This window comes from Suricata suricatta, chromosome 5 (genome assembly GCF_006229205.1).
Source record: "Suricata suricatta isolate VVHF042 chromosome 5, meerkat_22Aug2017_6uvM2_HiC, whole genome shotgun sequence".
NCBI lineage: Eukaryota > Metazoa > Chordata > Mammalia > Carnivora > Herpestidae > Suricata > Suricata suricatta.
The window spans coordinates 117,876,783-117,902,316 of NC_043704.1; the positions used below are offsets into that span (position 1 = coordinate 117,876,783).

The following is a 25,534-nucleotide window of genomic DNA, read 5'->3' on the forward strand; positions in this document are numbered from 1 at the left end:
TTCTATTACTTACTATCTCATAACTTCTGCCAAGTAATCCCTACCAAGTGTTCTGTATGGATCTTAGTTAGCATTTTTGTCTTTAAAATGTGGTAGGATGAGCTGATCCAAGGTCCCTTACATTTGTAGTTCTGAGCCCAATTGGAACTATTTTCACCAAGCTTGCATTAGGAAGGTCAATAGGATCCAGATTGCTCAATCTGAGTTAAAGAGCTCCAACTGCTTCACTAGGGTACAACTTCAGTTTCTAGAAAGACTTCTGATAGAGTTTAACATTTTTACAGAATTCAGTAGTTTAAGTTGGAGCATTTAAGAAAGCACATTCATAGAGGTGGAATTTAAGGAAAGGTATTAAGCAGGCTGTGTTGTAGCCTATGAACAAGTAATATATTGTATCATTTATCTTGAATGTATCATAGATAAGCTGCTATATAACGATCACCACTTCAGATAGCTGTGAAATTAGGTGATTAACTAGTTGTTACTTAACCTTCTAATTTCTATATAAGTCTAATTACATGAAACAGAAGTTGGTGTTTTGATTTTTTACTTTGCTTTTCTGTTTTGAGTGTCATTGCAACTACTGTATTGTAAAGGATGGAAAATAATTGCATATGTTAAAAAAATATGAAACTTTATAAAGTAAAAAAAATAAAAAAAATAAAAAAAGAAAAAGAAAAAAGAAAGCACATTCACCATTGGGTTTAATAAGTAGATTCTATTCTGAGCATTTTCAATGCTCCTGTTAAGGTCCTACTGTGTCTTGTGGTATGATCTGTACTCATCAGATCTGCAACTGGCAGATGCCACAACTTATATATGAATTCCCTGTGAAAACCTGTTCCTGCCCAGGTCTTGGATCAGTGTGTATCAAATTGAGCGTAACTACTCAGGCACCCTTGAGAAACAGTGAAAAAAAAAAAAACACTATTGTAACTTTAAGGCTGGAAACGAAACTCTGTTTAAGATTTATTATATTCAAGAGTTTCTTAAGAAATGTCAAACTTAAAGTTCCTAGTTCAAGTGAACCCTTTCTGTAGCTGTATGCTAATGGATGTGAAACTTCCTATATCTGGGAAGGAAACAGGGAGTACATTCAGACTGCATCATTTAAAGAAAATTCATAAAGGGAACATTTACAAAGACATGGGCTGGTTTTAGGAAACCAGTGAGGGTTAGTGCAATACACCAGGGCCGGAATCTGTGAGAGTAGTTACCACTGTACCCTGAAAAGGACAGGAAGGAGTATTGACCAGAACCCAGAGAGAGTAGGTGTATAAAAAGGGCTGCCAATTAGGAGCTGAGGCTTTGAAAGAGGGACACAGACAACCATGATGACTTGGCAGGGAGGTAGCCTGAAGAATAAATATCCTAAACCAATGCAAAGTTAGAAGGACAAGAGAATGCAGTAAATGCTATCTGCATCTTGGAGCCCAGAACAGTGTGGTGAAGGAAGGAGATTGGATTCAGAGGAACAAATGGAAAAAGTACTCAACTCCCAAAGATCCAGGGGAGGGGGGCAACCCAAGCAATTGTGAGGTTACTTCACCCAAGGTCAGGATGAGGGTAAGGAAACAGTACCTAAGATTCAAAATGTACACTCTCAGGATCAGACAAATGCTCCATGAGCCTTTGCGTAGCCCATGGAGAGAGGGTGCCTCATGTGCACCATCCAACCCTAGCTGTGACCCTAGCTGTGATTTCACCTAGAGACTTGGAGTTGTTTGCCATAGAATTAAGATCGGACTGTATTATCTTTTAGTCTGTAAGCAGAAAAAAACATTTTGTTAAAAGATTTAAAAATACCTGTTTGAGCTTTTTCCCCAAGGAAGGGGCAGATAATATACTACTCATCTATGAATGCCCAGGGGCCGATGTGCTTAATGGTCTGGCATTGTTATTGAGCTCTGGATTTTTAATTTTTTTAACTTTAAAAAATTTTTTAATGTTTATTTTTGAGAGAGAGAGAGTGGTGGAGGGGCAGAGAGAGAAGGAGACACAGAATTCAAAGCAGGCTCCAAGCTCTGAACTGTCAGCACAGAGCCTGATATGAGGTTCAAATCCACCAACCATAAGATCATGACCTGAGACGAAGCCGGACACTTAACCAACTGAGCCTCCCAAGCATCCCTAGCTCTGGATTTTTTAAATTATTTTGTGCAGGTGTGTCACTGATTCCAACAGTACATTTTTTTACATTTTAACATATCTAAAGTCAAAATGTGTCTTATACTCAATGGTGTCAGATATACAATTAGCAGCATGTTTCTTCTTAGAAACACATAAAGTAATAATTGATGGCACCTTTCATTCGATGAAATTCAGTATAAGTACTTTGAGGATGTATCAGGTTTAACACATTTTTTATACCAATCACAATATCTAGCATGTAATAATGGTCATGATATATCTTCAACCATGATTTCATGAATGAATGAAAAGTCAGTGAAGAAAGGAATTAATGGAAGAGTTCACCCATCCTAGCTGATATATACTTTTAGGGCTTAGAGAGTGTGGTGTCAAAAAAAATATCAGTTCATATGCAATAGTTGTTTAAGCTGTCATCATGATCTTGCAGAATGATAGACTTAAAAAGCCTAAATGTTGCATTTTCCATGAGCATTCACTTAACTCTCATTATTTCATTTTCTGCCAAATTGATGCTAATTCTGTTCCCATGCTGTGCACTTTCTGCAATCTTTCATGGTAATTTGAAAACCAGTTTTATAGCAGATTTTTACCCATTCCTTTCGTCTTTCTCATCTGCTCTACGACAACTTCTTCCCAATGGCACTTTCATTAATCTTTGTCTCACACCCCTGATTTTAACCCTTTTATTGTGAAATCAAAGTGCAATTTTTCTATGCATAGCAGTACTCATGAATGCTTTTACTTATTTGAGTTTAAACATTTAATATCACTTTAACACAGTCCTGAATGCAAGCCTGTGCCTCAGCCTCATTGTTAATAGCAGCTGGTTTGGTCAGAAAAGAACATTACTTTTCTAGTGATGTACTTTAATCCCTCTCAGCAAGAAACTAAAATTATTTTCTTCTTTTTTGATGAGTCATGCAATAGCAGCTTCCTAGCTTACCCATTATCTCTTCCTGTCAATTTCCCTTTAAAAAATAAGGTATTTATTCATTTTTAGCAAAAAGCAAGATAATGCAATATTAAGACTAGTATTTCTGGTTTAAATTTTCTTGGAATAAGCAAAAGTGTTTTTATGGATAAAGGAAATAGGTGTATATAACAGAGCTGGTTACTAATTATTAATAGCATCATATGGCCTTCCAAAGTGGTAAGCATCCCAAATGATAGTAAGATTTTATTTGTTCGTAGAGGTTATGGATCACAATCTGCTTCCAAATGTGGACTAAAATAATGGTTTGGGCAACCATTATTTATCCCAAAGCTATTTTAATTTCTTTTTTAGTGATTTATTAGTGTTGGCAAAACAATCTTCTTTGGCTGTTTTTTCATGTTTTAAGTATACATGGTTAATAATTCTCTATCATCTGTAGGATGATGGTGATAAAGAGCCAGAAGCAACAGACTTACTGGTGAAAAATTATTGCAAAACCCAGTTGCAAGTGCTTTTTAATGGATAACTTACAGAAGTGAATTATATTTTTGTATTTTTAATTACTAAAATGTATAGTGTTACAATGACAACTTCAGATCTTTCCAACCTCCATGTGCATAATATACAAACATTACCTACTGCATATTATAGCATTCCATAAGCACTCAATGTATGTTAGCTGCTACTATTATAATTTTACATCTCTAGCTGCTTTTTTACCCTCTGCCTCCCTAACTTCCATGCTCCATGGTGCCCTCTTTCAAATTCTTGGTGCCCTTTTGCCCTTGGGATTTTGTTCTTACCTCTTTCTGTTCTTGGGAATGAATCTGATCTACTTACTTGTACCTTGTATGAATACAAGCCTAGATATTACATCTTCCAAGTTTTTGACTTTAGGTCTAATCTTCTATGGGGAGTGAAGAGCTTTATGCAATGCTAAGGAAATTTAGGCATTGGAAATTATAGAAGGTCATGATTTGGGGAGGTAGCCTTCTCAAAACAATTTGTAGGTTACCTGCCCTACTAACAAGTAAAGTCTTTGGGGATGAAGAGTTTAGAACCAACCATTGGAATGGTACCTTTCTCATCACTTGTGCTGCGGATAAACATCCACCAGTTTTGCAGTTTTGTTATCCTCTTAGGACTATCTCCAGGGCATTATTCCACCTAAATGTCTCCTAGTCATCACTCACTTTGACCGAGTCACCTCTGCTCCTGAATGAGTGCATAGAGAATTTTATGTTTCCCTATATATATGTTCTGTGTATTTACTTTCATTGTCAAAGTTCATTCTTGATTTTTGTAGATGATGTCTCATGGAGAGAATATGTTCCTTGTATCCAGAGGACACATTCCCATCCAGGCCCCTTCCCACTGAAGCCAGAACACATCAAAAAAATAGCAATGTAAAGACTTGCCCTAAGATGGCACTTCAGATCAAAATCACACACCAAGAATGCTCTTTAATGAAGAGCTGGGATCAGGCCACAGTTATACCGAGTCCTTAATAGCTTGGGATAGTGTTGACTGAGAGAAGGAGATGCACTTCTGATAGTGTCATATGAGCCTGTTTGACTATGAAGTAACCACAACAGTCTCTGATATGGGAAACAAAGGCACAAGGAAGTGACAGAAAAAATTAAATTTCCTTACAACCTGCAGTCCACTGACAAATACATGAGTCTGGCAGAGTATAACTTTTCCCCAGGAACTCCCTACTGTCTTCATGTTAATGCTTTGCTAGAGGGAAAAACAACCTTTGCTTAAATAAATAGCTAGGCCTTCAGTATCAGGGAGTCTTCTTTAGCATATGAAAGTCCCTTCGGAAACTTCCCTTTGACTTGATCTCCCCCAACTCCCAAGTATATAATCAGTCTCTCTTCACAGTCCCCTGGCAGCTGTCCTTGCTCACAGGTCCCATCCTGTGCTTTAATAAAATCACTTTTTTTTTTTTTTTTGCACCAAAAGATGTCTCAACTCTTTCTTGACTATCAGCTCTGAAACCCCCATTACTCCAAAACCGCATCGGTTTCTAAGTTTTAGGTTTTCTTCTTCTCACTCAGACCTCTTACAGTTTGGGATTTATTTTCAACCATTTTTAGTTTCACACTGACGTAGAAAACAGACTCCTATAACAACCTCATATTCAGTAATAAAGTGTCTTGTTTTGCCCATATATCTTCAGTTTGACATTGAGAAGATGCTCCACCTGGTAACACATGAGAATTTAAACAAGCTAATCCACTTGAGAGGATTGCTTTTCTGGGGAATGTGCACTTGGCTCTGATAAATCCCTAATTGCCCAAGCAGGGAGCCCTGAGTGAAGCCTTAGGGAACAAAGTCCAGATGACTTGATAAGCTATTGCATCTATCTTCCCACCAAAGGATGTCAGTGTGCTTGTGGCTTAGGTCGAAAGAAATTAGTCTAAGTATTCAGTCTCAATCCGGTTTACGATTGACTGTTATCTGTAGCCTGAAATTAGCTTACATCTTGGCAGAACTAAGTACTCCAAGCTCAGGGGAAGTCTTGCCAAACTTAAAGAACAGGATGTAGATCTGCATTTGTGTCTAGGACATGTACTTGTTTATTGGTATTTATTTTTCAAAGAACATAATTTTTTCAGCATACTTACATGTTCCCAAATGTATTTCTAAATTGTCAGACATTATAAACAGACATTATAAACTGGCCCCACAGCTCATCTACCCATCCGGAGTACACCTACTCTAATCTGTCTTTACACTGTAAATAAGCATTTACTGGAACCAGAATCACAAAGAAAGCCTACTTTAAGATCAGGTGAAGAAGGGTAAAACATAACTCTCATGCTGGAGATTTTCACAGTTATATCTTCATCCAGAAGGCCTAAGTAGCAATTATCTCAGCAAGAATAGCAGCTACCACTCCAGAGTACTTCCTGGGTATAGTCCTGTGCTGAGTGCATTGTTTGACCATCACTGGAATAGTTACTAGTTTATAACAGTTTATATTCCATTATATGGAAAAGGAAACTAAGCATAGCTTCTGGGCTACAGTCACAGAAGTAAATGGTGGAACTAGCTAGTCAGGGTGTCTAACTTGTGGTAATTATGCTATAGGCCTCAAGTTAGCTGTTCCTAGTATTTTCAGTAAACTGTGTCTGCAAAAAGGTAAAGAGAAACCACACTGTTTTTTACTCTGGTCAGCCTGATAGAGACCATCCATAATCTCTGGGAGAAAATAAAAGTCATGTGGGCAACCTCTGACCATTGCAACCAGAAGAGTGATGTCACATGAGCACTTGATCTAGCCAGTTTGAATTTGGTAATCAGATGTGTCCCAGGTGTGGTGAAGTGCAGCCTAGGAGAGCATACAGGGGACCCACAGATGACAGTGTGTCCATGCATGGACACCCAGAGGGGCGGCTCTGCTCCCAGCGGCCTCCCCACACTTGTATCTTACTCTTCTGTGGGAGTTCACAGTCATAGCACATGCTTCGTGCCCCCGAACTGTGGAACTTTTTTTTCTTCCTTCACTTCACTGGCAGATATATCATCTTGTCACTTCCCAAACTTAAAATCACAGTTGCCTACCAGTACACATTAACCTTTGTGTTCTAAAACCAGTCTTCTGATAAAAGTATAAAATCATCTACCCAGTCTCTGACCAAGAGACTTGCTATCACACCTCTGATATAATTCCTCCTCCTTTGTCTGAAAGCAAACAAGAAATGGAGGGCTGTTATTTTTCCTGATACTGAGCCCACATTGACTACATTTGGGCATCTCCCATGTGGGACTGTCCTATATTAATTCACATCAAAATTTTCTACATCTATTGCCACAAACTTAATTCAGAAAGTGTTCACTTCTTTCCAAGGTTTTGATAAATGACCCTCCTGAGTCTCTTTCCTACCAGTGTCTCTGCAAATAAAATGCCCAAACTGTCCTCAAATACCAAACATGACACACCCTTCTCCAGCTTCCATTAATATTCTTAGTCCAGTGATCCTGACCTTGAAACACCCATTATACCTCCTTTATTCCTTGGACTTTATTATTTGGTCTCAATCTCCACTTCAGACAGCAAACAGCCAAAACTCGTAAAGGGGAAGAGTTTTTGGGGGGTTTTTTGGTTTTTGGTTTTTGAGCTGATACAAATGTGTAAAGCTAACCTTGCTTCACTCGCAGTAGGTCTGCTCAGGCCCTACTGACTCTGAGCTTGTTTCAACTTTCTAACAGGATGTACCTCAGGGAAAATCCCCACGCATACTTTTCCTGTAACATCGTTAATGGCAGCGGGGAACAGTTCTGGTGTACTGAGGGGAAACTCAGAAACATTTCAATACTTTCCTCTCCTTTACTACATAGTTTGTCATGTGCTACCACCACCGCTCCAAGTACACATCTGCCAAATCCACCTCTTCTCTACCACCACTCTCTCCTTTTAGACTCGAATGGACTTTTGGGTGGACTATTTCAGTAGTCTACTACTAAATGACCTTCATGCCTCCAGTTTCTTAAAACACAATTTTGCCACCAGTGATTTTTCCAGAATGTTAATCTAACTATTTCAACCCCTACTGCCTATGGGAAGCAAAAGCAAAAAAAAAAAACCAAAAAAACAAACCACCTTCCCAAGCATAGCATTCAAGGCCCTTTATAATTTGTCCTTAAATTACTTTCTGATCTCACCCAAAAAACTCTGCCCACCTCATCATACATAATGCTTATAGTCTAGCCATACAGTGCTATTTACCATGTCTCAAACCTACTTCTAAACTTCTAAACCTTTGTCCATGCTGTGCCCTCAGCCTGGAGTGCCCTCTCCCAAACTTCTTTTCACTTACCATTAAACTTATCATCTCTGTTGTGTTGGTCCAAGCCTATTGATAGTAATGCTATGGGCTAGGAATGCCTGAGCCACACACCTGTTTGTATTTCTCATAGAGTGATCCCGCAGACATTTTCTCCATCAGGGCTAATGTTGTGGTTGGGCTAGCCCTTGTGGTTTTCATCATGACTGCAAGATGCCTACCTTTCAGCAAAAACCATCAGGGAACTTTGAGGAATAAGATTTATTATCACGAGTCCTGGACAGTACACTTGGTATGCTTGAGGCCATGCAGCAGGGTTGTGTGTAGACAGAGAGAAAGAGCATGGACCTGGAGCTCTGCCTTTAGTAGGACAGAAGGGTGGGGTATCTAGGTTTTCACTTGTTCACTCTTTAGTGGCTACTGTAAAGCATAAAAGAAGGAATTAGGGTATGGGAAATCAGAAGTGGGATCACTCAAGTGGTCGGTCATCTATGGCTTTTCTGAAAGAGGAATATTATGAGTGGGACAGCTGACTTCCGTGCCCATTTAGCTGGTAGTTGTCTCATGCAGCTGGCAGTTTGTTTATTCAAGATGGATGTATTTTGAAATGGATGCCTCAGCAAACAAAAGCTTGATGTCAGGCACTTACACTACAATCAAAAAGCTTAATGTCAGGCACTTATACAACATTCACTTTTCAATACCCTATTCCTTGTGAAATGTACCCAACCTCTCTATAGCCCATCTTGGTTGGGCTGTTTGTTGTGTGTTCAAAGAATTCCGTGTACAATACTGATCTCACTGTACCATCGCTCTTTGTTTCCAATGTCTCTCTCCCTATTAGATCTTGGACCATTGATGACAGGAATCCTGTCATTGACCTTTATATCCTAGCATATGTCATTTATAGAATATCTATTCTTGGCCCTAATCTATATTATATTTATCAGTCAATATAGGGTACATCAATTTTTTCCTACAAATAACAACAAGAACAGTAAGAACACCAGCTGATGTTTCATGAGAGCTTTGCAGGTAGCAGCCAATATTTTACACACTTAATATGTATTAACTCAGTTAATCTGTATATTAGTCCATAATGTAGATATATAGTTATCACTGTAACCATGGAAACTGAGGTTTAGAGGGATAAAGTTATTTGCCCCTGAGTTATACATCTAGTAAATGATAGCAATGAGATTTGAACTCCTATAGCCTGACTCCACTCTCCCAACTTTTAACTATTGCACCACATTGAAATAGCAAAATGAACTGAGGTGAGTTTTTTTCACTTACTTTAGTTCATCTTCTTATTTCCCCAACACAAATTTAAAATGTATGACTGATTAATTAGATTAATTTGGGTCAGACACAAGTTCCACTAATATTTACTCAAGTGATATGGCCCCTGTGTGATGTTCTTCTAGCTAGACAATAGTCCCCAAACCTCTGGGGGTGTTTTACAGACACCTCCATTGTCCCAGTCACTCTTCCCTTACTGAAAATGTCAATTTTTACACTTAGTCATCAAACACAATTCTTAGAGAAAATGGTATCTCATCCCCCACCTCACAGCCTCCATCAGTAGGAGGTTCAAAAGAACCAAAATTGCACCTAGGACTATTGGGATTCACACAATAAGACTAAGTCCTAGTAATATTTCACTGCCTTTCTGGAGGTGCTAAGTGATAAAGATCAGAATGGATTTTGCTGACTTTAATGGGAAAAGTGAGCCTTTTGTTACTATTCACCTTGCTTTCCCTCGAAGAAAAACCCAACTTTGGAACATTCTTTTGGACCATGATTGGATATGGGAGCATCCTGAGATTTCAATGTGTCTAATAAAACTCACCAAAGAATGGAGGCACGATAGGAGGGGAGGTGCATTATGGTAGCACAGAGATGTGCTTTGCTCTCAAAATGGAGCTGGATGCTCATTGTAAATGAGGAGCCCGGAGTGAGATGTTTGAGAGCACAGCTGGGAATATGTGCAAAGCTCACTTTCATTTTCATTTGAATACCATAGAGGCAGCATTTGACTTGCTTAAAATTAAAAGGTACATCAAGAATGCAAAACATTGTATAAAATTTTAACCAGCCAGTCTTTTCGGTGTCTTTTTAATCTCTTATTGGTTCTTCATTTTTTTATACTGTATTATCATAACTGACTCGGGGGCTGTGTGGTTGTTTGTCATCCACCCTTAGCTTCCCTTTTCTAAAGTTGCATGTGCACCTCTACAGTTAGGTATCCACCTCCTGCACTCAGTCTTTATAATCATATTATGCTTCCTTTTCACCTTTCTTCTCTCTGTTCTCTTTCTTCTCGGCTCTACCCGCACCCTCTCTTTCCCTCACTCTTCAGACACCTTCCTTTCTTTCTTCCTTGCCCTCTTATTCCAACAGCCTACCAGTACATTTGAAACAAATTCCAATCTGGGAAGTTTGGGTCCTTTAAGTGAAAATGATGTTTTCCTCTGAAATCTCTGATGTGCACTGGCCATTCCCTGTGGCTCAACTGTAGGTATTCTGATATATTCAAGGGTTGTCCATTGCAGAGCTGGAGACTAGCAGGTTTGATCTTGAAATTAGTGAGCAGTGAGCATGGCAGTGAGCATTAACCTCAGTGATTTTTTTAAATACTTATAATAATTAAAATAATAACAGGGGCAATAGCTGCTAACATTTCTTGAGAGCTTACTAGGTACCAGGTCCTACGATAACCACTTTTATAAGTATTTTCTCATTTAATCCTCACCAGAACTCTGGGGAGCATGTTCTGTTTTTATCCCCATTGTAATGAGGAAACCAGAGTGCAGTGAGTGACACAGGTCGCACAGCAGTGAGAGGCTCTTAATAACTGGGCTGCTGTGACACCTCAGCAACCACAGGGTAGTTGTGAGTCTTGGGATTCCAGCTAGGGCTGATATATCATGAAGAGCGCTGGCAGGTATAACCAGACAGGTGAACACAAGGTGGACCAGGTTGCAATAGCCAGTGCAAGGTGTTCGCAGGTGCCACAGAAAGGATTCAGTCTGGGAGCAGAGAACAGAGTTGGAGGTTCAAAGCTACTTACAGTCCAAGTCAATGAGAGCAGTAAGTGATGGGGGACCTGAAACAAGGTAGGGCAATAAGATGGATGGTTCATGGTGGTGAGCAGATTAGGGACTGTAGTGGAAAGTTCAGGAAAGGAGGTAATGCATGACAGATACCCAGTGGTTGCCATGCTGGAGTTTGGAGAGGGGACTGGCAGATCTGGGAAGGGCCACAGCTCAGGAACCATACTGGGTAATGGGGCTCAGAGATCAGGACAGGTCCAGTTACCAACCCTGGGGCACTGTGTCCAGATCAGGTGAGCAGAACTCCAGAGGAAAGATACATCCCATGCACCTGTGATCTCTCACCTGGGGAGCTGCGTAAACACACATAGCACCACAAGCTGTGTGACATGGTGTCTTCTTTCTAGTGGTCTCTCAAAACCCATAGTGTGTAAATGATCTTTTATACCTAAAAGTGAGTGGATTCAAGTTTAACCCTAACAGAATGTCACTTTCACACTCTGACTTGCTTTTTTTTTTTTTAATGTTTATTTGTTTTTGAGAGAGACAGAGTCAGGGTGCAAGTGGGGAAGGGGCAGAGAAAGAGAGAGACACAGAATCCAAAGCAGGCTCCAGGCTCTGAATGGTCAGCACAGAGCCTGACATGGGGCCCAAACTCATAAACTATGAGATCATGACCTGAGCTGAAGTCAGACACTCAGCAGACTGAGCCACTCAGGGGCACCTGACTTGCTTTCCTGAACAAGAGAGTAAGAGATCCAGATGCAGCTGGCATGTTTGCATGACCCTGGGGATGCTGTGTGAATGTGCCACACACACTGATATCAGTCTATATATCACAATAAAGAAAAGGAAGGAAATTGCCCTCAGAGGCAACAGGGAGTTAATCTGGGAAGTAGGGCAGAGAGTGGGTCAGAAAACAGCTGTGTTTTACTGCAAGTGCTTCTACAACATTTCAATTTTATTGTTTTGTTATGTATGTACGTATGTCTGTATATTATACACTTGAAAAAATGTAGTAAATTTGACTATCAGGCAGTCAATCCTATACGAAATTAAAAGGCAGAAGGGAGCACAGAGACCATCTGCTAACATATTGTTGCAGGCAAGAAATCTAGGCAATCAAACTGACAGATATAAGAATTTTTAAAAGAGAAAGAATAGTAGCCAGGGACCATTTAATGTAGGCACTAAGAGGTTGATATAGCGCTTGGAAATCATTATAACACAGAGTATTACACTTTATGGGGCCAGTGGTGGTCTGAGACCTCCAGGAAATATCCAAGTATCCCCATCACACTCTGTTTAAGGAGGCAGGGAGCTAGGAAATATATTTTAGCAAGGTTTTTTTTTCAAAAGGAGCTAAAATCACAAGAGAAAGAAAATGTTGTTCTTATGTGACTTCATAGCACGTAAATTAGAGTAAATTTTTTAGATATTTCTAATTAAAACTGCCACACTGCATGCTCTCTGAAGACAGGGGCCACGTCTGTTTTGTTCACCACAGCCGCCCCAGGAGGAAATAAAGAACTTATACAGAATTTCTCTTTCCTCAAGCCACAGGAGATGTTCAGTCTGCTCCAGACCAAGAAGGGCTACAGGCCTGGCCCCAGGAGCAGACCTTGGCCTTCCATGGAATGGGAGGAGGGAAGAAGCATTGTTCTCACTCCCAGTAGAACAACATTTCTTGGGCCTCTGAGATGCTCCTCACTGAGTCCCACATAAAACTGAAGAACTTAGTCCGCAGCCATCATCTCTCTGCTCCATCTGACTGCTGGAATAATTGAAACTAGAAACGTCTGCTTTGACTGCTGCTGGAAAGGAAAACTTACGTTTTTGTGGAAACTCCAGTACGGCCTCAAACAAGAAACTTCACTGGGTTTCTTGTGAAATTTGATTTCTGTCCTCTCGAATTTTCTAGACAGGGAACCAGAAAAAAGCCCTACATAGATGCAGCAGTGGGGACTTTGGGACCCTCAGTTCAATTCAGAGCTGGGTAGTCCACTGAGGAGAGAGACAGGGGAAGGGAGACCTCGAGGCTTACCCAGAAATAAAGCCTCTTGGGCCCCCAGCATCAGCCACAGAGCTCAGAGCCATCAGAGCCTTGAATGTGGCCCAGCCTGATTGGGGGGGTGGGTAGTGTCAGGCATCTCCACACCTGTGCCACACTGTTCACAGACGTTGGACACAGGCTATCTGCCTGACCCACCTTGGAAGGCCGGGCCTTAACTCCCCCTCCACTCTTTCTCCCGTACCCCTTCCTCATTTCCTCCTTGTCTCTCACCTCTCCCAGCCTTCCACCCTCACCCTCCTTCTCCCACTCCTTTCCTCCCCAAGGTCTTCTCTCCCTGCCCTCCCTCTCCGTGCACTGCCTCCTCGCTCCCTTCTCTCTTTGGGAAGCCAATGCCTTACCCATTAGGCCACAGGGTGACTCTCCCTCTCAGTCTCTTTCCTCATCCTTTCTTCTTTCTCCACCTGACCCCTTTCTCTCCCTCCTTCCTGGTTCCTTCTCTCCCTCTGACTTCCAATAAATAAAATAGATCTCTCTACTCTAAGAAAATCAAAGGTTAGTCTTTACCAGAGGCTCTTCTCAGTTCCACATACAATAAATAACCACCCATTTCTTCCCCGGGTTAGAAAGAGTAGGCTACTCATGCCCAGAAGACAGTGATTTTTGAGGGTTCAGAAGTATTTTAAACAAGCTGTCTCTGAGCTGCTCTCCTTTCACAGGACTGCACATCTGCCAGCTGGTGGCTCCTCAACCTGCTTTTCCCTCCCACCTGGAGAACAGAAGGACAAGGGGGCTAAAGAAGTGTTTGCACAGGCAGGAGTTGAAGGGAAGACCCCAAAGCTCTAGGAATTGAGGCATCCACAGAATAGGCCCTAGTGGAGCTTGAGCCAGACTTCTGAGGCCCTGAGCTACTCCCCCTAGCCCTCCCCTAGTCTTCTCAGCCTGCCCCCTAGACAGACAGAGGCCCACTCTGGAGCAGAGGAGGCTCAAGCTCCAGGACCCTCAACTGCTCTGGTCCTTCCAAGGCCCTGGGAAGAAACTCAGCATTGTGTTCCCATGGTCCTATGTTTTTGCAAGGTTTGCAAAAGGAATATATGTTAACCACCGTGGGGTTTGATGACTCTTTCTTTCCACTACTGTTTCCTCTCAGGCATATCTCTCCTCTGGTCAATTGGCCCTGGAGTGGGCATTTGGGGGATCCGACTAAGGGGAAGTTGAATTGGGAATGCATTTAGTTTATATTTAGTAGGAAACATTTGTGTGGTCTGCAGTCACTTCTGTGCATGGGCGAGTCATGGCTGGCCATCCCAGTGCAGGAATGGCTTACAAGAATAGTGCCACGAGGCTGAATCAAAGATGAATATGTCCTACAGCACCAGGCTTCAGAAGTTTGTGGGTAGTTTTAGAAAAACAAGGCTTGAAATGCAAGGAGCCTGAAGCTAGCTTGTGGAAAATTCTTCCAATCATGAGATGTGTAAAATTCCAAAGGGAGTATTCTGTTCTCACTGGTGTCGCATCAAAACAGAAATCAGGAATATATTTGATGATGTCGTATATACACTGATAAACACACTGTGCTTTGTTTATGGGAATTGCAAGAAACGAAATGTATCAGAAATCCTGTGTTTTTAGGGCATGAACGTGTAGCAGCACTGCACACAGCTAGCATGTCTGTAAGCAGGCATGCTTTAGTGCCTCCCAATTATCAATAATTTTGATCTGTCTTGCTAGAGAAAAGACTACCTTATCTTCCTATTCTCTCTTGTACAGAATCATTGCCATATAAAGAAAGTATCAAAGTTTGCAGGCAAAACTTACAGAGGAAAAAGTTATTTTAAAAGTATGTTAGGCAGTTAATTAATTTGAATATTAATTGTTTTAAGGATTTTGAAATGTCTGTTGCATTTGCCAGATTTTTAAATCATGAAATGTTTTGTAATTTATTTTTTCTTTCTCAAGAGTCATTTCCATACCTAATTTTGTAGTCATATTTTTGTATTAATTTTTTTTATTTTTTTAATGTTTATCTATTTTGAGAGAGAGAGAGAGAGAGTATGAGCGGGGAAGGGGCAGAGAGAGAGAGGAAGACAGAAACCAAAGCAGGCTCCGAGCTCTGAGCTGTCAGTACAGAACTCGACATGGGGCTCAAACTTATGAACTGCGAGATCATGACCTGACCCGAAGTTAGACGCTCAACCGACTGAGCCACACAGGTGTCCCGTATTAAAAGCTTTCTTAAAGAGAACCCCCCACCCCAAATTGTTTAAGCCTCAGGCCCCACAAACCTGGATCCTCTCTACTGGCAGCCTTGGTGAGCATCTGGACAAAGGCCTGTTCTTTTCTGTCTCCAGGAGCCTGCTCCAGCCCAGCCCCGACATTCCTGGAGCAGTTTGGTCAGTGAGTCCTGCAGGGATAGCAGGTGGCCTTTCCCCCAGGATCTCTAGTTTTGGGGGCTGTGGACATTCTCAGGCTCCTACTGTCATTGAGAGACAGCAGTGAGGAGCAGCTGGTGGTGCTCAATCTCACGAGCTGTGCGGAGACCTAGCTAGCTGCACAAGTTCTTGTTTTGACATGAATCCATTTGAGGTTCTTTTGATTCAGGGAGAGGTAGGATGGTTTTCTGCCAGACCTTTCCTCTGATCTGCTGTATCGTATTTGGTTCAGGTGATCTGCCACACAAAACTGACTCATCTCATCTTGCAGCAAGGCCCTTACCAGTTTTCTGATTTCTTTAACAGAGTTGGTGTGGATCTGGATGAAGATCTGAAGGAGCCCACCTCACACCAGGCAAGTCAAAGAGGCCAATTCACAGAGTATAGAGATATGAAATGTTCTTTTCCATGGAATGTTCCATGCTTGTCTGGCTTGTGGCCAAAGGGCTCAACCTAAAGTGGGCTGCCTCCACTGATAAAACACTTCCAATGACTGTAAAGTACCTGGGAATACAGGGTATTGATAACCTTTGTTATAGAACTTTAGAATGCATAGAACTACCATGAACTTGCACCCTCTCTGTGTCAACAAGCAGTGGAAACTCTACAGTGTAGAAGCAAGAGCATGACTCTTGGAATGAGGTAGCCCGGAATTCAAATCCCCTGCCCATGGACTTGCCAGCTAGGTAATCTCAGTGAAATGTATTCAGTGAATGTCCAATGCATGTTGGGCACACAACAAATGGACCTGTTTCTCTTGCATAGCTTCTCATTAATCAGGTCCAGGTGTATAGAAATACTGAAACATTGAAAATTTGCAAAAGCACAGTAAAACTGTCTAGGTGATCCATTCCTAACTTAGCCATGCAACCATTATCTGCAGAGACCTGAAAATCCTTAGGGAAATTTGCTCAGAACAATGCACTGTTCCCTCAAGTACAGAGCTGTAGTCTCCAAACTCTGAACTGGAACCTGACATCCCAGTAGAATCTGCCATTGGCAATTTTGCATTGGCCATTTCTAATTCGGTACTTAAGACAATTGTGTAGGCATGTTGCACCTTTTGTTGAAATTGTAAGCAAGCGGATAGACACAATAGAATAATATAAATAAGTGATGTTGCTTAATGACTCGTGTTCTGATCACACCTGGATTTGAAGAGGATCCATCTCTCTCTTATTTTGTGATTTTTTTTCTATAATGCCATCAATGAAGCACAGCTGGTTAGTGCTGCTGGGCAAAATGTTGCTACTTTTCTAGTTTACAGAGACTGAAAGAAGGAAGGATCCTGTGCTCTAAAAAAAAGGGCTGGAAAATTAAGTTGGTGATGATCTTGGCCTATTGTACTTTGAATTTTTTTTTTGTAACATGTGTTTCAAGGCCAGGCTGGTGCTGTTTCCTCAGACTCCACAGCCCAGGAAACACACCTAGCTGCAGGAATGAGCACAGCAGGGGTTCCAGCACACCGAGATTGGGGCCAGCGCGGTGACCTGAGAAGGGAGATCAAAGCCCGCTTTCTTACGCTGGTGGGCTGTTATGAGTAGTTAGTAACGGGCGGTGGTGGCTGATTTCTGAAAGGCATTTTCATCTCATATAGGTCAACTAATCCGTTCTCCTACCTTTAAGCAAAACTTTTATCTAAATTCTATCTTTCTCTTCTATCTTTTTCTTTAAAAGAAAAGAGAATAAGAAAATTCATCAAAGCAAATTTGTCTTTCTCTAGCTGCCTAATATTTTGAAATCACATAATTATTAGGAAGATTACCTATGAGCCTAATTCCTTCCTTTGACAATTAAAGCATTTTATTTTAGCTCATTTACACCATTGTTAATTCAGTAATAACTCCTACCTGAAGATACTTAGACCAGTAGAAAATATTTGTTGTTGTTAAGAGGTGAGATGGTGCAACTATGTCCAGTGAAAACTGCATTGTCTTTGGATCTCGGACAGTTTTTCTCTGTCTCTTTGACTCTCACATTCCCTATCTGTAAAATGTGGTTGAAAATAATGTCTACGTCTCCAGATTGGTATGACAATCAAGTGAAATTATATTTATGAAAAGTACATAACAATTAATTTAGTTAAACCCAGCTCATCTTATAAAGGATTTGTGGCAGCTTACACGTACAATAAAATATTAGTAAAATATTTTGAGAATTTTTAAATTCAATAAATAATATTACTAAGAGCAGAAAGTCAAAACCAGAGGGATAAAGAGGATCAAGAAAAAGCAAATCATAAGGTCCTATATACTTGCTTAGTCAAACCACAAGTAAGCTTTTGTAGCTAAGGGGGAAAGGAGGAAAAAATAATCACTAATATGCTAAATTATTATCATTAGAGGGAAAAATCATACACTCTCCTCAAGCGGTACAAAACTTCACAGGCCACCATTTTAAAAGAAATTTCTCACTTGGGGCTTCCTGTACAGGACACATAAGGAGCTGTACAAATGTTAGCTAACTAATCTGATTATAAATTACACAGCTCCAACTGAACTGCTGGTCCTTAAAAACAATTGTTTTGAAGAGGTGTCCTGAGAGTGTTCCTATTCACAATTATATTTGACTACCAAGGTAGCTACATTTCAGGAAAAGATTTTCTCCAGACCTTGGAATAATTCTTATCTTCCATGTCAAGTATAAGAAACAGTGGCATCAAGCTAGAAACTAAAAAGGAAAAAAAAACCAAAAACACAGTGTCCATGCTGCTGCCACCTGACCTGGACAGTTTTGGGGGGGAGGGGGCTTTCCAAACCATATGTCAAGAACTTCGTTGCCTTCATTTTGCCTGACAGCTCTTTGCTTAATTGCATCTGTTTTTATTATTTGCATTTTTATTATTTGCCTCTGTTGCTCTGTAGGACTGAAGAGCAGAAACCCTCATTCTTAGGAGGATTGTTTGTTTCCACTTGGTCTGCATGTACTCAGTTGGGCTTGTGTTAACAAATAAAATGATTCTCACACCACACTGGTCAACTTCTAAAAAGAGAAGAAAAAGAGGAAGACTATATTCACCAAAAGCTAGAAAGTTTACAGTTATGGCGATAACTGATTGTATACTCTCAAAATCAATAACAAACATATATCATTATAGTTTTTAAGGAACCTCTTCTTTCTCAGTTGGTGGACAGTAAAACAAGCTTCAGGGAATACGAACTTCTAGTTGTGACTAACCAGCATTGTCACAATTTTCCTTTTTTGCCTTGCAACACCTTTAGAGTGTGAATGGTATTACACTTTTGCTTGTACCAGACCCAAAAGCTTTAGAAAGCATGTTCTACATGCAGGTATTAAAGTTTAAATATGTACTCTATGCAAATGTGCTTCTTTGAGAAATGGGAGATAGTATAGCTGTGAATTTTATGTCTCTTAAATTAAAAACAAAAGAACCCTGAGACTCCCACCCCCTTCTCCCACTACCACCATAGAAGGTTCTCCTTGTAATTGATTCTGTGTCCTTGAAAGCACAGGACTGCACAGAAGTTAAGAATCACTGGAGCACCACACTCGCCTTAATATTTTAGTAGAAATTCCTGCTGCCCAAGGAGGCTTACCAGTATTGCTTCTTTTTTTTCTTTGCCATTTTTCTCATGATCATCCTAATATTTGTTCAGTACAGACTAGACTATTGTTAACACTTGTAAGCACCTGTATTAACTCAATTTCCTAGATAACCCTATCCCTATGAGTGGGTACTATTATTATCCCCATATTACAAATGAGGAAACTCTATACAAATAAGTTAAATAGCTTGTCCTAAGGTACATAGCAGGAAGAGGTGAAATGTTAACCTAGGCAGTCTAGCTCCAGAACTTCCACTGGAAATGGTATGCACTCATGCATTCATTCATCCATCCATACCATCCACCATGTCAGATATTAGTCTATGTGTGCAGAAGATGCAGCAGTTACCAGTTCAAAGTTTTCACCCTTACAGAGCTTTTGTTCTAATGGACACGCTGATAAGAAAAAAAGGTAAACACCTACATAAGCTCAGATAAGGATATGAGTACAGCAGGTAAGGGGATGGTGAACAACGGAGGAGAGGCATTACCTTATCAGCTCAGGGCTTTCCTTTTTTTTTTTTTTTTAATGTTTATTTATTTTTGAGAGAGAGAGACAGACAGAGAGAGAAAGAGAAAGCACGAGCAGGGAGAGGGACAGAGTGAGACAGAGACAAAGAATTCAAATCGGGCTCCAGGCTCTGAGCTGTTAGCACAATCCCAGCGTGGGGCTCAAACTCACTAACCATGAGATCCTGATCTGAGCAGAAACAGTCCATACACCTAACCGCCTGGACCACCCAGACACCCAAGGGCAGGGCTTTCTAAGGAAATGGCATTTGATTAGAGGTCTGAATGGTGTGCGGAAGTGCGCTGTGTGGGATCTGGAGAAAAAACAGTCCAGAGAAAGGCTACCGCAAGGATGAAAGCCATAGAGTCAAAATGGGTTATGGTGTGTTCCATGAGTAGTAGGAAGGCCAGTGTGGCTGTGGATTGGTGAACAAGGTAGGAGCAGATGAACATGAACTGGGAGAGACAGAGAGCAGCCAAATCATTGGCCAAGGAGATGAGTGTGATTTTATTCTACTTGTGATGGAGAAAAGACTCTTAAAGGTTTGGAACTTGGAAGTAATGGAATCAATCCTTTTTCAGAATTCATTTTTCTCCCATCTGTACTCTGCCAACTGTTACAATGAGGTCAATTTTCATCTTTTCTAACAGATTTTTTACTTTTTAACACTATGCTTGCTTCTCTATGTGCTCTCTTAATTCTAACTTCCAATTTTTTTTTTCCTTCCCATAGTTTCTTCATTGAAATTCTGTTCTCGGTTGTCACTTATGCTTCTGTGTAACCTGTGTGAATCAGGTCTGGTCACTACAGCTCAAGTAAGTCAGAGCAGAGCTGAGAAAGGTCCAGAGAAGGGCAACTTCAATAACTTAGCAGAGGAGGATTAAAAGGATTACTGTTTCTCCTGCAGAAAGATTAGCACTAAGAAGGAATACAATAAAGTGTCTATAAAAATATGAAGAGTGTGAGTAAGGTGAATGAAGTCTTGTTTTTCTTTTCCCAGAAAACCATAACCTGGAATACCCCTGAAATCTGAAAGAGCTCATTTGGGGAAGAATAAAAGGATTTGTTCTTCTGCAATTGATACTTATTACTCATGGTCATCTAGAATTGCAAGGGCTGGAAATAGAAATAGGTTTAGGAGGAGAAGAGATTAATTAGCAGATGGTGAGATCATCTCATCTTTAAATAAAAATTAATTTTTCCCTGTGAATATTCTCAAATCTAAGATCATAGTTAACATATAGGAAATAATATTCATATATATATGAAAATATATATAAATAATTTTCCCTGTGAATATTCTCAAGTGTCCTAATAAACTTATAGAAAAAAGAATAAATATTTCCACATATATGTATATACACACATATGCCCCAGATTTAACCATTAACATTTTTCCAAACTTGCCCCTGTGCTGTTGGAATTGACTTCATAGACTATAAATTCCATACTATACCTCCACAGATATTTCAGAAATAGAATACTAAGCTCTATAAAATTGACCTGACCCAGATGAGGGTTTTTTATGTTGCATTGTAACTAATAGTATTTTGAGAAAAATGAAAGGAATTTTTCCAAGCAAATATCCTACGTTTTCCCTTGGTAATATTTACTTTATTTGGGTTATAATTACTTATGTTTTATACATCCAAAAATGTATTTCTTCCCACTAATTTTTACTGCATAGGATTAAATTCCATATATTTCTCTTACCTGTACATTCTACCATTGCATGTTCTAGAAAGCAGGAATGATGAGAAAGAGGAAGTGGAGGAAGATGGCAACTACAATTTAGTGTGCACTTTTTATTTTTTTAATAGTTTATTTTTGAGACAGAGACAGAGTTTGAGTCGGGGAGGGGCAGAGAGAGAGACGGAGACACAGAATCTGAAACAGTCTCCAGGCTCTGAGCTGTCAGCACAGAACCCGATTCAGGGCTCGAACCCATGAACCATGAGATCATGACCTGAGCACAAGTCAGACGCTTAGCCTACTGGGCCACCCAGGCGCCCTCAGTGTGCACTTTTTATATACTAGGTGCCATCTATATACCCACATTTCTTTACCTTGGCCAATCAAAACACCTGTTATAACCCCTAGCTTATAAATTATGAATTTGAAATTCAAAGAATTAAAAGAACTTTCCCAAGACAGCAACAACAACAAAAACAACAGATTCCAGACACTTCAGTAACACCCAACACTTCAGCTCAGTGAGGCGGCAGCTCTCTGCTTGGACTGTTCTCTGTATGGACTCTACCTTCTTGCTCCACAACTGGAATAGGCCTCCAGGCAAGGGGTCCAGAAAAATATAGGCTCCCCTCGTTTGCTGTCCTTCTCTTGAGAACCACAGGCTTTTGCTGCCAGTCTCCTAATACCTGAGTTCTAACATATATTTATGAAACCAGTTATTCTATGATAGTCAACCATTACATATTTTGGAAGTAGTTTTATAAGGGGAAACATTGTTTTGTTTTGTTTTCAGATATGTAATACTATATATTTGAATCACAAGTCTCAATATGAGACTCTTTGCTTTGGTGTTTGCGGTTTGGGGCATTACGTGGAACAGTAGGGGACATTATGAATTAGGATCTTCTTACTCCAAGGTGTGTTTTCCATTAGGGTGTGTGTACATGGATGTGCGTGTGTGTGTGTGCGCGCGTGCGTACATGCATATAAAAGAGCACACTAACTAAATAATGATATAAATCAGGCATTAGTTAAGAATACTGTCAGTTAAGTATAGTGAGATGATGTGAACTTCCTCCTGCCTGTAAATTGGTCCATCATTTTATGCCTTGTATTCAGTACAAAATCCCTAACATGGTATACTGCATCTAGGATACATTTTGATATACTCTTAAGGGGGAAATATATCTTCTATACCCCAAATAGGTAACCTCTGTGAATATACTTTGCAAACTACAAAGAGTTGTGACTTATCATTTTATTATCTCTTCCCAACTCCCACTCCAATGCCTTTTACACTGGGAACTAATGATTCTAGTATATTGTTGTATTAGCTTTCTATTGATGCATAACAAATTATCCCAAAACTTTGTGGCTTAAAACAACAAATATTTATTATCTCACAGTTTCTATGGGTCAGGAATTTGAAAGCTAAATGTTTCTAACTCGAGGTGTCTGGAGAAGTCAGAATGTCAGCTAGAACTAGTCATCTGCAGACTTGACCAGGGGTTGGTTGGGGGATCCACTTTCATGTTGGCAGAAGGCCACCAGTTCACTGCTGACTATTGGCAGGAACACTCATTTCCTCACTGCATATATCTCTCCCTCCATAGAGCTGCCCAAGTGTCCTCCCGATATGGCCACTGACTTCCCTCAAGTGGTCTAAGACAGACAGCAAGGAGGCAGCCACAATGCCTTTTTATGACCTACTCTTGGATATGGCCCACCATCACTTCTGCTCCATTCTAATGATTAAAAATGAGTCACGGGGCGCCTGGGTGGCTCAGTCGGTTAAGCGTCCGGCTTCAGCTCAGGTCATGATCTCACGGTTCGTGGGTTCAAGCCCTGCATCGGGCTCTGTGCTGACAGCTAGCTCAAAGCGTGGAGCCTGCTTCGGATTCTGTATCTCCCTCTCTCTCTGACCCTCCCTGCTCACGCTGTCTCTCTCTGTCTCTCAAAAATAAAAAAAATTTTTTTTGTAAATAACAACAAAAAAAAATGAGTCACTAAGTAAAATACACACTCAATGGGAAGGGAAATTAGTCTCCATCTTTTAAAGGAAAAAGTGCCAAAAAATTTATGGATATACATTTTTAAACCATTGCAATATTATATTATATTTACCTGAACCAATTTACTTTACCCTGGATTAACTTGGATCTCCTATACAGAAAGGCTATTTGAACATTCCCTTTCTTTGTAGCTAAACCAAATTTAGCCCATCTGGTAGTTTGTCTATGTCTACATGTCACCGTAACAGTTTATCCATCCTTGACTAGTTCTTTCCTTCATTTTCTTCTCCCTAAGCACGTATTTTCTGACTATACATTTTAGAGAACATTTATGAATTCATCATGGCATGGAGATGGTGACAAGATTTGTATAAAGTAGTTTCTATGTGGAAGCTAAGAATTAATGATATACCTTTTAAAATGTAAATTTGAAAAAATTTCCTATTGACCTTCAATTATAATATGCTCCTTCCTCAAAATCCACAAATTTTTCTCTTTAGGGGCACAGAATCTGGCCCTCTCCTTGGAAACTAGAAAATCAAGGCAATAAACTTGAAATTATTACATGAATACATTTCAAATTGTAGGGAAAAGGTAGAGCAAAAGTACTGCTATCAAATTCTATTCACAGGTACAACTTGTAAAACTGCTCTGGAACCCAGAAGGAGCTCTATGGGCTTGTTATAATAATTATTTGTCTTTATTATAATTCTGTGCAACTTCCACTGACATTAATATTGAATATGAAATCTCAAGAAATAGAAAGGAAAATCTCTCTCTCCTAATTCATTGAATCCCCCTGAAATGAGGAGCAATCCCACATGACTATCCCAGAGCAGAGTTCATCCTGTTCACTTAACAAAGGCCCAACATTTGAATATTGATAGAGGAATGTATTTGCATTTGCTTAGTTCTTTTTCATTAAGGTTAATACAACAAACAGTCCCTTCTGGCTTCTGTGTCTGGATTTCACAGATTTCTGGCCTGAGCCTTTCATTTTCTCCCAGGGGTCTAAATAAGCATAAAACAAAGAATGCCTTCACAATTTCCCTATTGCTCCCTCTCTGGGGTAGTGCTAAGCGGGGGAGGGGTCATTTAAAAGGTAAGCACTCACCCCCTACTGTGCTCAGTCTCTTCCCAACCTCTGGTTTATTCCCTTGTCTAAGGAGGGAAACGAAAGATAATCTTAAGTTCCAGTCGCTTTTACCTTTTCCCAGAAATAGAAGATAAAGGAAACAGAAATTGCACATATATCAAACACTCTGCTTCTTAGAAGTATCAAGGGCAAATAAAAGTTAGGATTCAGTGCTCTTGAATCTCTGGTTCCCATTTACAACTGTGAAACATGAGGCTTAGAGTTGATAAGTGTATTGTTATTAAATGGTAAACGGTAGAGAGTCAGACTCAAATTTTGGTTTTCAGTTTCTTTATCCTCTGTGTGTTCCAACATTCACACCACTTCCCCTCTGGGAGAGAAGGACTTAGAAGAAAAGAAATACTGCTACTGATAAAGAAAATACCATCAAATTCCAGATTCTACTTCTAATGATTGCTCACATCCATTGTCCTTGGGTGTGAGTTGATCTCTGCTTCAGAGTAATCTAGGTAAATTAATGCTACCTGCTGTCCTCTGCCCATCTGGACCCTCCCAGAGGCTTGCCCTCTGTGCTGCCTCATCAGATACCTTTCCTGTTCCAGGGTGACTGCAAAGGCTGGCCTTCCCTTGGCACATTTATCTTCAACCCCCAGTGAACAAGCAGAGCACACAGTAGACTAACTCATTTATTTCTACTCATTTATTGATGGCCTTTCATAACCGAATTATTAAGTCATCAATAACTTCAGAGAAATAAATGAATGGATCCAGAACTGGGCCAACAGATATTTAAGATACCCACTGAAAATTTTATCTAGGATCAGCAGAAAAGTCAATGCTGGGTCATCAGTGGCATTTCCCTCACCTGGGAAAACATGGTCTATGGTTTATTCTAATTAGAACCCAGTCTATTTCTTTACAAACTAGTAAAACAAATTATGTCTCCAATCTCCTGAGTAAAATAAAGTTTGATAAAAGGTTACATTTGTTAACATTTTCCAAAGTGCTACCTAATATGTGTTGCTCTTATCAACTGTCAAAAAAAAATCTCTAAAAGTTTTGCCAGAAAAAGGGTATAAGATCTTTCACTAGTGCTCATGAGTACTAGTATATTCCCCTCAGGAAATAAAAGAAAAAGGATAGGGAAAGAGGAAAGAAAGGCAGTGAAGGTTTCTAAGACCTTGGAAAACACTTGAAACCAGTATCAAGGAGTCTAGAGAAATTCCTAACACTGACGTTCAATTTCTATAGGGACACTTTCTTTTTTTTTTTTTTTT

General features: G+C 40.1%; 1 protein-coding gene across 1 annotated transcript in view; it reads left to right on the forward strand.

The window, feature by feature from the left end:
• The window catches only part of SLC9A9 (solute carrier family 9 member A9), a 534,926-nt gene that overhangs the window by 398,799 nt on the left and 110,593 nt on the right, over positions 1 to 25,534 (forward strand). The window contains exon 13 of the mRNA XM_029940098.1: positions 15,687 to 15,735. Within this exon, the coding sequence (XP_029795958.1) occupies positions 15,687 to 15,735 (49 nt within the window). The remainder of the gene's footprint in view (positions 1 to 15,686; positions 15,736 to 25,534) is intronic.